The sequence below is a fragment of the Gossypium hirsutum genome, chromosome A07 (assembly GCF_007990345.1).
Source record: "Gossypium hirsutum isolate 1008001.06 chromosome A07, Gossypium_hirsutum_v2.1, whole genome shotgun sequence".
NCBI lineage: Eukaryota > Viridiplantae > Streptophyta > Magnoliopsida > Malvales > Malvaceae > Gossypium > Gossypium hirsutum.
Window position 1 is genome coordinate 33,371,019 of NC_053430.1, and position 13,619 is coordinate 33,384,637.

General features: G+C 32.4%; 1 protein-coding gene across 1 annotated transcript; it reads right to left on the reverse strand.

Moving 5' to 3' along the window:
• Positions 1–228: 228 nt before the first annotated feature.
• LOC107952919 (transcription factor MYB17) lies at positions 229–4,125 on the reverse strand. The gene is made up of 3 exons (XM_016888124.2): positions 3,124–4,125; positions 1,107–1,236; positions 229–1,032 (listed from the first exon to the last, which is right to left on the reverse strand). The coding sequence occupies exons 1-3, from the start codon at positions 3,254–3,256 to the stop codon at positions 408–410; spliced, it is 888 nt and encodes a 295-aa protein (XP_016743613.2). The 5' UTR covers positions 3,257–4,125; the 3' UTR covers positions 229–407.
• Positions 4,126–13,619: the final 9,494 nt, after the last annotated feature.

The window sequence follows — 13,619 nt, forward strand, 5'->3', positions numbered from 1 at the left end:
AAGTATTTTTAAAGAGTGATATTTGACAGCTTCAATTAGAGGTTTTTGTTTTCTTTTTACTCCGACTCCGACTCCGATTCAGACCATCGATTTCTGATTTTCTCAACGCTGTCAATAGCATAGGCTCAATGATCAGAATTCTGTGGCACAAGGGAATCATACATTTCCTCCATTACAGTTAATAAAATAAGCAAACAACCTGCAAAATCCCATATTAGAAGTTCCAAACGTTATAACTACTAGTTATATTATACTATATATGTGTCATAAACACTAGGTTCAATCATGGCATCACTTTAATAGGCAATATAAAATTTACCATATAGTTTGCCTTAGGCTCTAAAACTGGGTTCAATATTCAGTGGAAAAATATTTATACAAATCATGCCTTGAGATTGATATTTGAGTCAACATTGCAGGGGTGTAGCGTAAGTATCAACGTCTTCCAAGAAGCTCATGTCATTGTTAATGGGGAAATCCAACAGCAGTTGCAGCGCAGTGTCTGATGAATCTTCGGACTCGTTCGAACATGATGAAAAAGATGCATCGAACATGATGGGATCCTCAGTCCGACTGCTTTTAGGGGTTGAAGACCCTGCTGCGATGGGCCCAACATCAACGGTGACACCCGAAACCGACCCACATTTTGTGGATGAAGAGGCTTGCGAAATAGGGCTTCTGCAATCGGTTTTAGCTTCTCCGTTCAATTTCCGAAACGATTCTCCGACTTCGGAATTCCATAAGCGTAGGAAAAAGTCAGGGTCAGGTTTCACCGACGTTGGTGGTGAATTGAAGAACAGTGACCCCTTGGAAAGGCGAGCCTCGGCTTCCAGCCTAGCGCTCTCCCATTGAGCCATGTGACGGGTGGCAGGAGATGAACGTGGTCTGGAGGTTGGACCGCCAGAGGTGACCGGCTCGTGGGTCAGTGGGTCAACACCCATGCAAAGCAGGCGTTTCTTCAAGTGAGTGTTCCATAGGTTCTTGATCTCATTATCAGTTCGTCCTGGTAATTGAGAAGCAATGGCTGCCCACCTGGATTCCACGAAGATGAAATAAATGAAACTCTTTTAAGAAATTAATAAGCTAAGAAATGAAGAAAAAAAAACCTGTTTCCAAGAATGGCATGAAGCTGGATGACAAGCTTCTCTTCGTCAAGAGTGAAGGGGCCGCGTTTTATGTCAGGCCTAAGATAATTTGTCCACCGAAGCCGGCAACTCTTGCCGCAACGACGAAGACCTGTCAACGTCGAAATCAGTCCCTTTATGGGTTGTAGAGGACTCACACGACAAAATAGAAACTTCCTAAGTGCTTCAAAGTTGTTGGAACATTTGGCAGCAGCAACCAAACAATGAAACACTAAGAGCATAAGCTCTTCAAACAGCAAGCAGAAACACAAAGCATCAAGAGCATAAGCTCTCGGTTAACAGGAAGAAAAAAGAAAAAGAAAGAACAATGGCAGCAGCTCTTAGAAAAAGAACAAAACAGAGAACAAAGGAGGAAGAAACAAAAATAATTTACTTGCTCACAAACGTGCAGCAAGGAAGCAATCTAAGTTTCACAACTGATATGCTTGATTTTTCAATAAGAAAAACAATACATTTATAGATAAAACACATTACCAAATACTACCTACTCCCACTTAGTAGCCTAGGGACTTGCTAAGCATTACTTGTACACATCAATAAGCTGAATTATCAGCTCAATCATCACCTAAACCCATCAAAACATCAATAACTAAGTTCATTTTCAACCAAACTAAACTAAATTGCAACTACAACAGTCAACATGTTGCTGCAGCATGCAGCATGCATACAAGCCGTATGCACTCAACAAAAACATAACAGTAGCATGGATGGCCAATTTCCAACACTCCTCCTTGGACTCCATGCTGCAAATGTCATTCATTCATCAAGTTTTTGAACTTGGCAGTCCTTAGATGCTTTCTTTCAAGCTGACCCTGCACAAGCACTTCATTTTCAACCTTGGCAAATGGAGTCTTCTCCTCCTTCACAGCCTTGGTTGACAACACATCTTGCCTTGTTCCCTATTACAGTCCTGCTTCTTCTTGCATAAACAACTTGCAAGTATAGTTTGCTTGCCTTCAATCTGCCATTTTTGGCTTGCACCCACTCGGGCTTGCATTTTGCTGCTCGCAACTATACACCTTTGACAGGCTCGCTTTTTTGCTTACTGTCTTCAACAGGTGTCTTCAACTTTGCTGCTTGCAACCATACACCTTTGACAGGCTCGCACTTTGGCTTACTGTCTTCAGTTGGTGTCTTCAATAGGCTCGCAACTATCACTTCTTGCTAAGCTTGCACATTTAGAAAGCTCACACCTTTCCTTGAAACTCCTCCTTTAGCTTATTGAAGCTTGTTTGGAGGTCTCATAAGTTTGAGCCGATGTTGAGCAGGGGAAGCAAAATCAATGGTCCCTTAAGACTTAGGCTCATGATACCATTTGTTGGAACATTTGGCAGCAGCAACCAAACAATGAAACACTAAGAGCATAAGCTCTTCAAACAGCAAGCAGAAACACAAAGCATCAAGAGCATAAGCTCTCGGTTAACAGGAAGAAAAAAGAAAAAGAAAGAACAATGGCAGCAGCTCTTAGAAAAAGAACAAAACAGAGAACAAAGGAGGAAGAAACAAAAATAATTTACTTGCTCACAAACGTGCAGCAAGGAAGCAATCTAAGTTTCACAACTGATATGCTTGATTTTTCAATAAGAAAAACAATACATTTATAGATAAAACACATTACCAAATACTACCTACTCCCACTTAGTAGCCTAGGGACTTGCTAAGCATTACTTGTACACATCAATAAGCTGAATTATCAGCTCAATCATCACCTAAACCCATCAAAACATCAATAACTAAGTTCATTTTCAACCAAACTAAACTAAATTGCAACTACAACAGTCAACATGTTGCTGCAGCATGCAGCATGCATACAAGCCGTATGCACTCAACAAAAACATAACAGTAGCATGGATGGCCAATTTCCAACAAAAGTTCAAACAAAGTGTACAAACTATATATATACAAAATAGTACAAGATATTGACAAGAAGCAGATAGAATTTATGAGAAAAAGGGGGCAAAAATGGAGTCAAAATCACCAGCAAGCTTAGGAAGAGAACGCCAGCTTCCATGGCCATGTTTGTTGATGTAATTTATAAGTATCTCATCTTCTTCAGGACCCCATGGCCCTTTCTTCAAACCTTTCCTCTCACAACATGGCGTCCTCCCCATTCCCTTTTCCCTAATTTATGATTTCAGAATGCCAAAACAACACCAATTTTCAGAATGAAAAAGAAGGCTGAGTGGGGGTGTTTCTGAGTGATGAAATGCTATAAAGTAGAATCATAAAAAGAAGTACAAGAAGGGGGTGAAAAGAGATGGGTTTTAAAAGAAGGCAGTTTGATGTTATCTAGGCAAATTGAAAGTGATTATTATGTAATAAATATAAAAGTAGGGCTCATACAAGCAAGCAACAAGGATCAGCGAGTTTCAAGCTGACTTGCACTGCTTTTCAATTAATATGGAGGTAATATAAAACAGTATACGTATGCACGTATTTATGTTGATTGAAGAAACACTTGAATGTTGAAAACACTTATCATTGAGAGGAGATAATAAAACAAGAAAAAGATTGTACAAACAGTGAAGAGAGTTAATGAGGGGTTCCTGTTTTTGAGGTTTCTGAGTTGCAGAGAAATAGAAAGAAAGAAATCAAAAGAAATAAAGAGAGAGAAAGAAATTGCAATGAAGATCGAAGGAAAAGCATTAATAATGGATTCTCTGAGAGAAAGGACAAAAATATATGCAAGGGATTAATGGCGATGACAATGACATTGGCCATGAAATAACTCACCCCACATAAATACCAAGTGTTGGGTGGGAATTGGGGGCAGAGAGAGGGGTGGGATTGGCTCCTGGGGGTGGACTTTTCAGTTTGGAAAATCAAACTAATGAATGGAGAAAGGGAATGATTTTATTTTTGGGGGGCAAAAGCCTAGGAGATTGAATTGAAGGGTTCATTTTCTTATTAGCTTTGTGTGGATATTGTGAGAAAATGAAATGTTTTTCATTTTCTTTTAAAAGTTGAAGATAGAAATGGCAATAAATTTGGTCAATGGCAAGTAGAATATAATTTGGGGGTGAAATCAGGTCGGTTTGTAATTATTACATCTCATTGCAGATGATATTATCCCATGTCTCTTTTACTGATTTTTCGTTTAATTTATACCTAACTTTAGAAATTATTATTTTTAGGTAAATTTTTTATAAATTATTAATAAATTTATATTTTAATTATTTATTTTTAAATCATTAATTATTCTAAATTTTTAATTTAAGTTATTTACCAATTTCTACCACTCTCGTTATAAGTCCAATCATATTCAAAAGAAAAGTTTGAGCTATGAAAGTTTTTATTTAAATTGTTTGATTGTTAATTTTTTTGTAAGAAAAAAATATAAACTACTTAGCTAGTCATCTAACTTTTATCCCAAAATAAAATTTTTATAATTTCGTCATTCAATTTTTATGACACTTTCATTTTAGTCATTCAAGCTTTAACTTTCTAACGATGGTTAATTATACACATCACATCATGTTTATACTTTTATTTTAATCACCTAACTTCTAAGTTGCTTCCATTTGTGTCACACGATAAATATTTTTTAAAGTATTGATCGGGTAAACAAATACTAAAGTGAAAAAAAGGGTATAAACTAAAATAATACATTAAAATTTGTCAAATTATACTTATTTATCTCGTTACCAAAAATTCTAATTTTTAAAAATATTAAATTTTTAAATTTCAAACATCAAAATCAATTAAATTAATTGTTGAATTTTTTTTATCTTTCATAATGCCAATCAATTTGTTACTGTAATTTTGAAATTGATTAAAATTCTATTATATGTTTCTAGATTATTCTTAACAAAATTAACTGAAATAACTCATATTTAATAATTGTTTACAAAATTTAAAATTCTTTTGACTATATTATCTTAAATCTTCCATGCTAAGCTAAAAGCAAAGAAAAATCCTTACACTTAATTAAATTAACTATTTATTCTTCATTTGGGTAAAGAAGTGATAAAAAATTCTAAGGTTTGTTTAGCATGAAAGATAAAACTAATTAATTGTAATGATTTTTCTTTGTTTTTATCTTAGCATGGAATATTCAAGAACATATAATAACAAAAGAAAAAAAAATTGGGCTTTGTAGACAATCATTAAGTATTAGTTATTTGAGTTGAAACATAAAATAAAATTTTAAATTTTAGAAGGAGATTAATTTAATTAATTCAATATTATAGTAACAAATCAATTGACACAATTAAGGGATTAATTTTTTTAAATAATTTTTTTAATTGATTTTCGATGTTTTAAAATTTAAATTTTAATATTGAAAAAAATTAAAACTTCCAACAAAGGGGTATACAAGTACAATTTAATTTTTTTTTAATTGATTATTTTAGTTTCTATCACTTTTTCATTTTAATTCTTAATGTGCTTTTACCCCCAATCAATACTTGAAAATTATATTTTTTGGGTGACCAAAATGAAAGCAACTTAGAAGTTGGATGACCAAAATACAAGTTTTAAACATGATGTAACATGTACATTTAACTATTGTTAGAGATTTAATACTTAGATGACTAAAATTAAAGCGCCTTAAAAGTTGGACGACGAAATCACAAGGATTTCATTTTGGATGACCAAAATGAAAGTGCCCTAAAAGTTGGGTAACCAACGATGTAGTTTATCTAAAAAAAAAGTCTTACTAGTGAGCTCCAAGCAATAATTCGACGGTCAGTACAGTGGATCAATATCATTGACGAGTAGAATAACTTATCTTAGATCCAAATCAATCTGGCGATCAATATTTAAGATCAACAAAGAAAATTGTTTGGATTTTGGTTTGCAGATTTATGACTTTCAAAGCTATTTCAAGAAAAAAAATTGAAATGTAGAAGAGAAAAGGAAGAAGAACTTTCGATTGGTCCAAGTGGAGAGAACAAAGGTCATACAACAGTGTTTAATAGCATAATGACTTAAATGAAAACTTTCAATTAGTTCAATGATCATTTAGTAACATTTTGAAGTTGAGTGACCAAAAATAAACTTATTAATAGTTTTGTGACATTGGGTGTAGTTTACCCAATTTAATACTTGAATTTGGGATTTAGGGCACTTCTCTCCTCATTAGCCCCTTAATCAATGTTATTGGAACCAGATTGAAACGGTTGAATCGAGAATTGGTTGGGGTACCGGTTCGAGAAAAGACTTTGGATTGATGAGTCGAAAACTAGTACGGATTGATGGAACCAATTTTAATCTTTTTCTAAATTTTCTAATGATCTATTTAATTGAACTATCCAAATTGATCAAATCAGTCTGACCAATTGGATCGATAAACCGATGACCTAATCGGTCGAATTCTAAAAAGCTTGTCCTTCATCTCTCATCTCTCATCTCTCATCCCTCTTCCCCTTTCCTTTCATCCTCATCTTTTATTTTCTCGTTTTCTCCATCTCCTTCCCCATCTTTATCCTTTTTCGTCCTTTTAATTTCATAATAATATAAAATCTAATATTTCATGAAAAATTAAAAAAAAACATAAAATTACTAAAAAAAACATGTCGAGAATGAATATGGATATATGGTTGTCCTAATTCAAATGTATTTTGACAACCAATTGTCCTGGTCCATTCCAATGTTAAATAATATTTCTAATATTTTATTTTTTTAGATTTATATATTTAAATTTTAAAACAATAATATATAAAAAAAATGGTATGTTAAAAAAATTATGTCTAGAGTAAACTTGGCCAAATGATTGTCAAAATTCGAATAAACCTAAACAACTATTTACCTAGATTCATTCCCTATATGTAACAAGGTATACTTTTTTTTTGTATAAATTTTAAATTTTATTTTTTGCTACCTGTCAAAATGTGAGGGTGTCACGTGTCACCATGCTATTGGTTGTCAATGGCACATCATCGTATTTTAATGATGTTAGTTAGGTACCTAAAGTTGACTTAGAGTTTCCAAGTTAGGTACCAATTAGGTCCTAAAAAAGGTTTAATTATCATGTAGGTATAAGTTAGCAAGTTTAAGTACATTTATATATACTAATCTTAAATGTAATAAGCACATCTAAAGCAGTACCATTCCACGTTTGCATCCTTTTAGGCCCAAATAGTGGAATTGAAGTTATAATATACTAGCTTTTAGAAAAGATATTATTAATGATACATTTAGTTCTCAATATTTTTTTTTGTCAATTTAGCTTTTATTCTTTTTTTAGAGTTAAATTGGTCATTACCCTTTCAAAAATAGTTAAATTACTTTTTAAAATAAATGTTGATTAAAATATTAGTTTATTTAATGATGTTGGCATGGCAACTCGCATGACAGTCCACGTGTACTGGAGATTGACACAACACTTTACTTTATATGTCACATCAAAAAATAATTAAAAAATTTTCAAAATTAAAAAAAAAATATAAAAAGTTCATAAAAAACCTTTTTAAAAATTAGTATGACATACTCATGAATTGCTATATGAATTGTCATTTTTGAAAATTTAATGGTTTAGTCAATATTTTCATTAAAAAAATAACAATTAAACTTTTTTTGAAAAGTTGATGGTCAATTTTAATTCTTTTTAAAAGGTTTAGAGTTAAATCTAACTAAAAACTGAACAATGGCAAAATTGATAAAAAAAATATAAATGTTAAGAATTAAATTTATTATTATGCCTATACTATATTTTATCTATTTTTATAAACCAATAAATATAAAATTGAGTATTTTTATCTTTTCACATACAATTTAAAAAATATATGCACATAATAATATTTAAATCCAAGGCTCCATAATCTTCCTTCCCTCAAATCTACCATTTCAACTAAAGTCACATTTAGTTTTCATATACTTTTATAAGGCTAAAATATGCTAGAAGTCCTTGCACTCCTCTAAATTTTAGAATTTAGTCTCCAAACTTTTATTTTTAGGAATTTAGTTTCTCTACTTTTCAAATTTCAAATTTCAGGTCCAACTTTTAACATTATTAATTTTTTTTTGTTAAATTCAGGTTAATTACAATGTCATTTTTTTAATTACATACCTACCAAATGAGTTGTTTTTTTTTATTTCAAAATATCACAACAATAAATTTAAAAAAAAAAGTTTAACGGTTTTAACGGTTAGACTTGAATTTTGAAATCTAAAAAATAGATGAACTAAATTTCTAAAAATAAAAAATATAAAGACTAAATTCTAAATGTTCAAGAAATATAGAAACTTATGGCATATTTTAACCTTTTCATAAATTTGGTTTCCAAAAAACAAGTTATGTGATATAGAATTTAAAAGTTAGTTATTTTCTGTTATTGGATTTTTGTTTAATAACATTAATGAAACGATGCGTTTAGACATTAGCATAACTTAAGTAATACATCGTGTTTTAAGGGTGTAAGAGGGTTGTTATAACAACTGTAGTAAACTTTGGGGGTTGACATGTTGTTGGTCAAGTTATTGAGAAAAAAAATCAAGAAAGTTTCAACTCAAGGGTATTAGAGCCTCTTAATTCTTCATGGTGGGTGATGGGGTTACCACACATACTCAGAAGAAGGTGGGACATTGCAACAAGAGCTCTCTAAGCTGTAAACCGATCTGGATAAGAAGCTAGAGGCTCGGTTGGCTAGCTTTAAGGATGACTTCCACATTGAACTTAAAAATGAGATGAAGACCCTATTTGAGTAGTACATTGGCAAATCAAACATTGATGTTGGCTCTCGTGTTGCTTAGGATAAAGGCAAAGGCATTCTTGGGGATGCCCCTCCAAGGTTTCCTCTTAAAAATCCTACCACTACTCATGTTATTTTCTAGGAAGATATGGGTTTGGGTTCATTATAGTATGGATTTTTAGAGGGTTGATCTTACCCTTTCAAGTTGGATTATCCCAAGTTTGATGGGACTAGTTTTCAATATTGGTCAACCAAGATGGAATAGTATTTTAAAAGGGAAAAGGTACTTGGCAATGCCAATGTTCATACAATCATGTTACATCTTAAGGGGAAGTCATTGGACTAGCACCATTTTTGCACTCAATAGCAATGGGGATTTCACCTGCTCGATTGGGATTCCTATGCTCAAAGTTTGAGGGATTAATTTGGTTCATAAACATTTCAGGATCCTATAGTTTATCTGATCTCCTTGAAGCAAAAGGGATTTGTTTATAGTTACCATAACTCTTTTGCAAGTCTCTTGAACCAATTACATCTTTCGTATAAGAAGCAGATAATAAGGTGTCTTTTCATTTTGGGAAAGGAAGTGGGACCATGTTATATAGTTATGGCCATTAAAGCTCAAGCAAACTTGAATGTTTCAAGTTCTTCTCTTCAACCGGACTCACAGCTCCTTTTGGATGAGTTCATTGAGTTTTTTCAAAAGCCTAAAGGTTACTTCACCCTTGACTACAAAACCACAATATCCCATTGATAGATGAACAACAAGTGGTGAAAGTCAAACCCTATAGATATCTTGCAGTGTAGAAAACTGATATGGGGAAAACGATTAAGGAAATGTTACAAGTTGGCATCATTAAAGACAATAACAATTCCTTTCACCAATTGTAATGGTGAAAAAGAAATATGGTTCTTGGAGATTATGCATCAATTATAGGAAATTGAACCAGCTCACTGTCAAGGACTGATTTCCTATTCCTGTGATTAAAGGATTGTTAAAGGAATTAGGGAAGGCTTCTTATTTCTCCAAGCTTTGATTTGAGGTCTAGTCACCATCAAATCAAGATGTGGGAACTTGACATCCACAAGATTGCTTTTAGAATTCATGAAGGGTATTATGAGTTCTTGGTAATGCCATTTGGCCTCAACAATGCTCTTTCCAACTTCCAAGCATTTATGAATGTTGTATTCAAACCTCTATTAAGAAGGCCAATTCTTGTTTTTTTTTTGATGATATCTTAGTATATTCATCTACATAGACTGAACATTTGTTGCATTTGAGATAAGTCTTAGTCTTGTTGAGTAAGCATAATGTAACACCCTATACCCGACCCAATTGCCAGATTCGGACTACAAGGTGCTACATTTCATGTCCAAATTTAACTAGCATATTCTTTAATATTTCCGCAATTCATATTCACTTAATACAAATATTATTTAAACACGATTAGCTAATTGACTTTGCCATATACACAAATTTATTTCAATTATACACTTTTAATTTAAGATACAAAAATTTCACAAACTTTGGCATATTGAATATTTAGTTAGTTTTGAAATTTATCTTCTAACCATATCTAAGTACAAATTAGACTATGACCTTGAGGATTTACCTTTAGGCAGTCCTGTTGTATGCATATTACAACTAAAAAGCAAGCTTGCCTGAGCACGACAAATTTTGGCTTGGTCCCTCTTTGAATCCTTGAATTTCCCTTTTTACCTAAAAAACATAATAACACATACATAAGTTCAAATCAACTTAATGAGTGGTTCATACATTGTATTAGCGTAACACTAGCAAGCTTGAAATTCATGATTTAGATTTCATGTTTAACTTTATTTGCACTGGGACAATTCATCAATCCTGCTGGCGTAGACTTCTCATCACACATACCACCACTTCTCGTAGATTGGTATGTTATCTTCTATGTCATGAACTTCATTTTCATCGCTACTCTTTATGGAACCCCTTGTGGATTATTTTCACTTGTCCATTTTTAATTATTAGATAACTAACGTTGTATTAACGGCTTACCATTAGTACAAATGCAAAATACCTTCACTGACCATTTTATGGAGAATTAGCGCATGATAGTTAAATCCTACAGACACTCCCTTGGCAGATAGTTTTTGCGGCTTCCACTTGAAAGATAGACCATCTTAGAGAATATACCCTTTTACGAATTCCCATCTTTTTAGAAGGTAATAAATATATGGATACGGACTTACGGATTCATATATGTAGATATAGATTTATAAGAAAAGATCTTCATATAGAAATGGATTCCAATATGTGAGTGGTTCCGCGAACATTCATAAGATAGAATTTCATGTCCAACTTCGACACTAAGCTTAAAGAACAGATTTGGCGAATTGTCATAATTTGCATTTGTCTCGCAATAACAGATAGCCCATATATAGTGGCCTACTCTTAGAAATAGAATACACGTAGGCAGTTTCATACTTGTAAGATAGTCTTTATGGACTCTCACTTATAAGACTGTCCTGATCGACTCTCACTTGCAAGATTGTCCTTTTGTAAGATAGTCCTGATGGACTGTCATATCTTTCATATATAGACTCATAAAATACAGATAGGAATGGATTCACATATGCGATCTATCTTTCGGAACTCCACTGGATTATGCCTTGTAAGTGAATCTAGTGGACCTCCCCAGATTATGCCTTATAGGTGGTTCTAGCGTACCTCCCTAAATCATGCCATGGCTGTACAACCCAAATTCTGCCTAGGCCTCGAAACCAATAAAAACCACCAAAACCAAAACCAAAACCAAAACCAAATCAGACCCAATACCCAATTACAAAACCCAAAGCCCACAACAAACCTAAACCCAACTAAACTAAACCTAACCCAAAACCTATCAACCCAATTAAAACCCAAACAAAACAACCCAAACCAAGCCCAATCTAACCCTAGCCCAAAGTTAACAGAAAAAAAACAAAAATAACAAAACCCTAGGTGCGTTGCACCTAGGGTCTTTTGACCAGCAGCCTTAGCAGTCTGCCACGCCGCCTTGTCACGTTGCCACTTGCACCGCCCACTTGCCTGCAACGGAAAAGACAAATAGATTAAAAAAAATTGTAAAATGGCTATAAAAGCCATTACAAATCCAATGTAAGGGAGGTTCTTTTTTACAATCACTATAAAAAAAGAGAGTTTAAAAAATATAACAGTGTTCTATTTTATTTTATTTTTACGATTTTTTTTATATATTTATAGTAATAAACAAAAATAAAAAAAGGGATTTTACCTGTTTTTGATTGCCCAAAAAAATTTATTTTTTCAGCCGCCGTGGACGGCGGTACCGTCACCGGTGACCGGCGACCGGCGTAGCAGTTGATGGCTGGACCTCTAGCCGGATTCTTAAGAGCTTTGAGAGAGAGGAGGAGAGAGTTTTTCAGTTTTTTATTTTTATTTTTGAAGGTTGGAATGATTTTTTGTGAAAATTTTTGACTTAAATATGGAGTCAGAATGATGTCATTTTGGCCAACTCCCTCAGGCACCAAAACGACGTCGTCTTGAGCCTTAACCCGCGACCTAACCCACTCTAGGCCTAGGATCAGCGTGTTTTTAACAGAAGGGCTAATTGCACTTTTAGCCCTTCCGCATTTTTATAATTTTGCAATTAAGTTTCTTTTATTTCTAATTTTGCCCTAGAAATTTGCTTTGATTTCATTTTAGCCCCGTGTAAAGTGCTGCATTTTGGAGGGCGGAGGCATTTTCCCCTTTAGTCCCTCCTTGTTATTCGCGAATTCAATTTTTTCCTTGTCTCTTTTATTCATTTTCATATTTGCCCTAAACGTTTGCTTTAAGTTCAATTCAGTCCTTTTTTTGTTATTTCGGCTATTTTATTAAATTAATTAATTTTAAAATTATTATTATTATTATTACTATTATTATTTATTATCATTATTATTATTACTATTACTACTATTGTATTTTTACTATTATTATTATTATACTATTAAACTGATTTAGTTAATATTTAATATTTGTTTGTTTATTTAATTATTTATTATTATTTTTTATAGATTGGTTTTATTTTTACTTTACCCTTATTATTATCATTTTATTATCTATTTATTTATATCTTTGTATATACTTTCAAAATTTTATATTATTTATTTTTATTATTTTTACTATTATTATTGTTATTAATATTTTATGTTCATTTTTTACCTAAAATTTATATTTGTTTATACTAATTTATTTATTTTTCATTCTTTCGTTTTCAAAATACTTAAATTTAACTTCATGTATATGCATTTCATCTATTTTCTTATCACTATTTTATTTCATTTTTTTATTTTTTATTACTATTATTACTTGATTAATATTAAATTTAATTGATTAATGCCATTGTTTATTTATTATTTTAGTTATATTATCATTTCATGTTTATGTATCATCACTTTTGTAGGAATTATAGAAATATATGAACTGTTGTCATCCCTTCAGTTACGAGATTCTGTAAATATTTTTTTATTACAATCCCTTATTTTGAGGGATCATATCTTCTAATATTTGTATCTTTCCTAACTTAGAGTTTTCTAAATTAGAGACATAGTTTGTATATATAAAAGATGTAATATGTTTTATTGAAATAATAAGAAAATACAGAGAATTACTCTGATTTCTTCATGGTATCAGATTAGGTTACGGTTTCTTTCCAACCTAGACCATGTCCGACATTTCTTCTTCTACATCTTCTTCTCCTACTCCGAAGATTACTTTAAATCCAGAAAATTTTTCTGGTTCTAATGCTCAATTAGATTCGTCTGGTCTAACTATCACCTGTCATCGATTGAATGGCAACACTTT

Coding starts and splice junctions, on each gene's coding strand:
- LOC107952919 (XM_016888124.2), bottom strand. CDS start 3,256: ATGGGGAGGACGCCATGTTGTGAGAGGAAAGGTTTGAAGAAAGGGCCA. Junction 1,237..3,123: donor TTCTCTTCCTAAGCTTGCTG/GTGATTTTGACT, acceptor CGACGTTGACAG/GTCTTCGTCGTTGCGGCAAG. Junction 1,033..1,106: donor CATGCCATTCTTGGAAACAG/GTTTTTTTTTCT, acceptor CGTGGAATCCAG/GTGGGCAGCCATTGCTTCTC.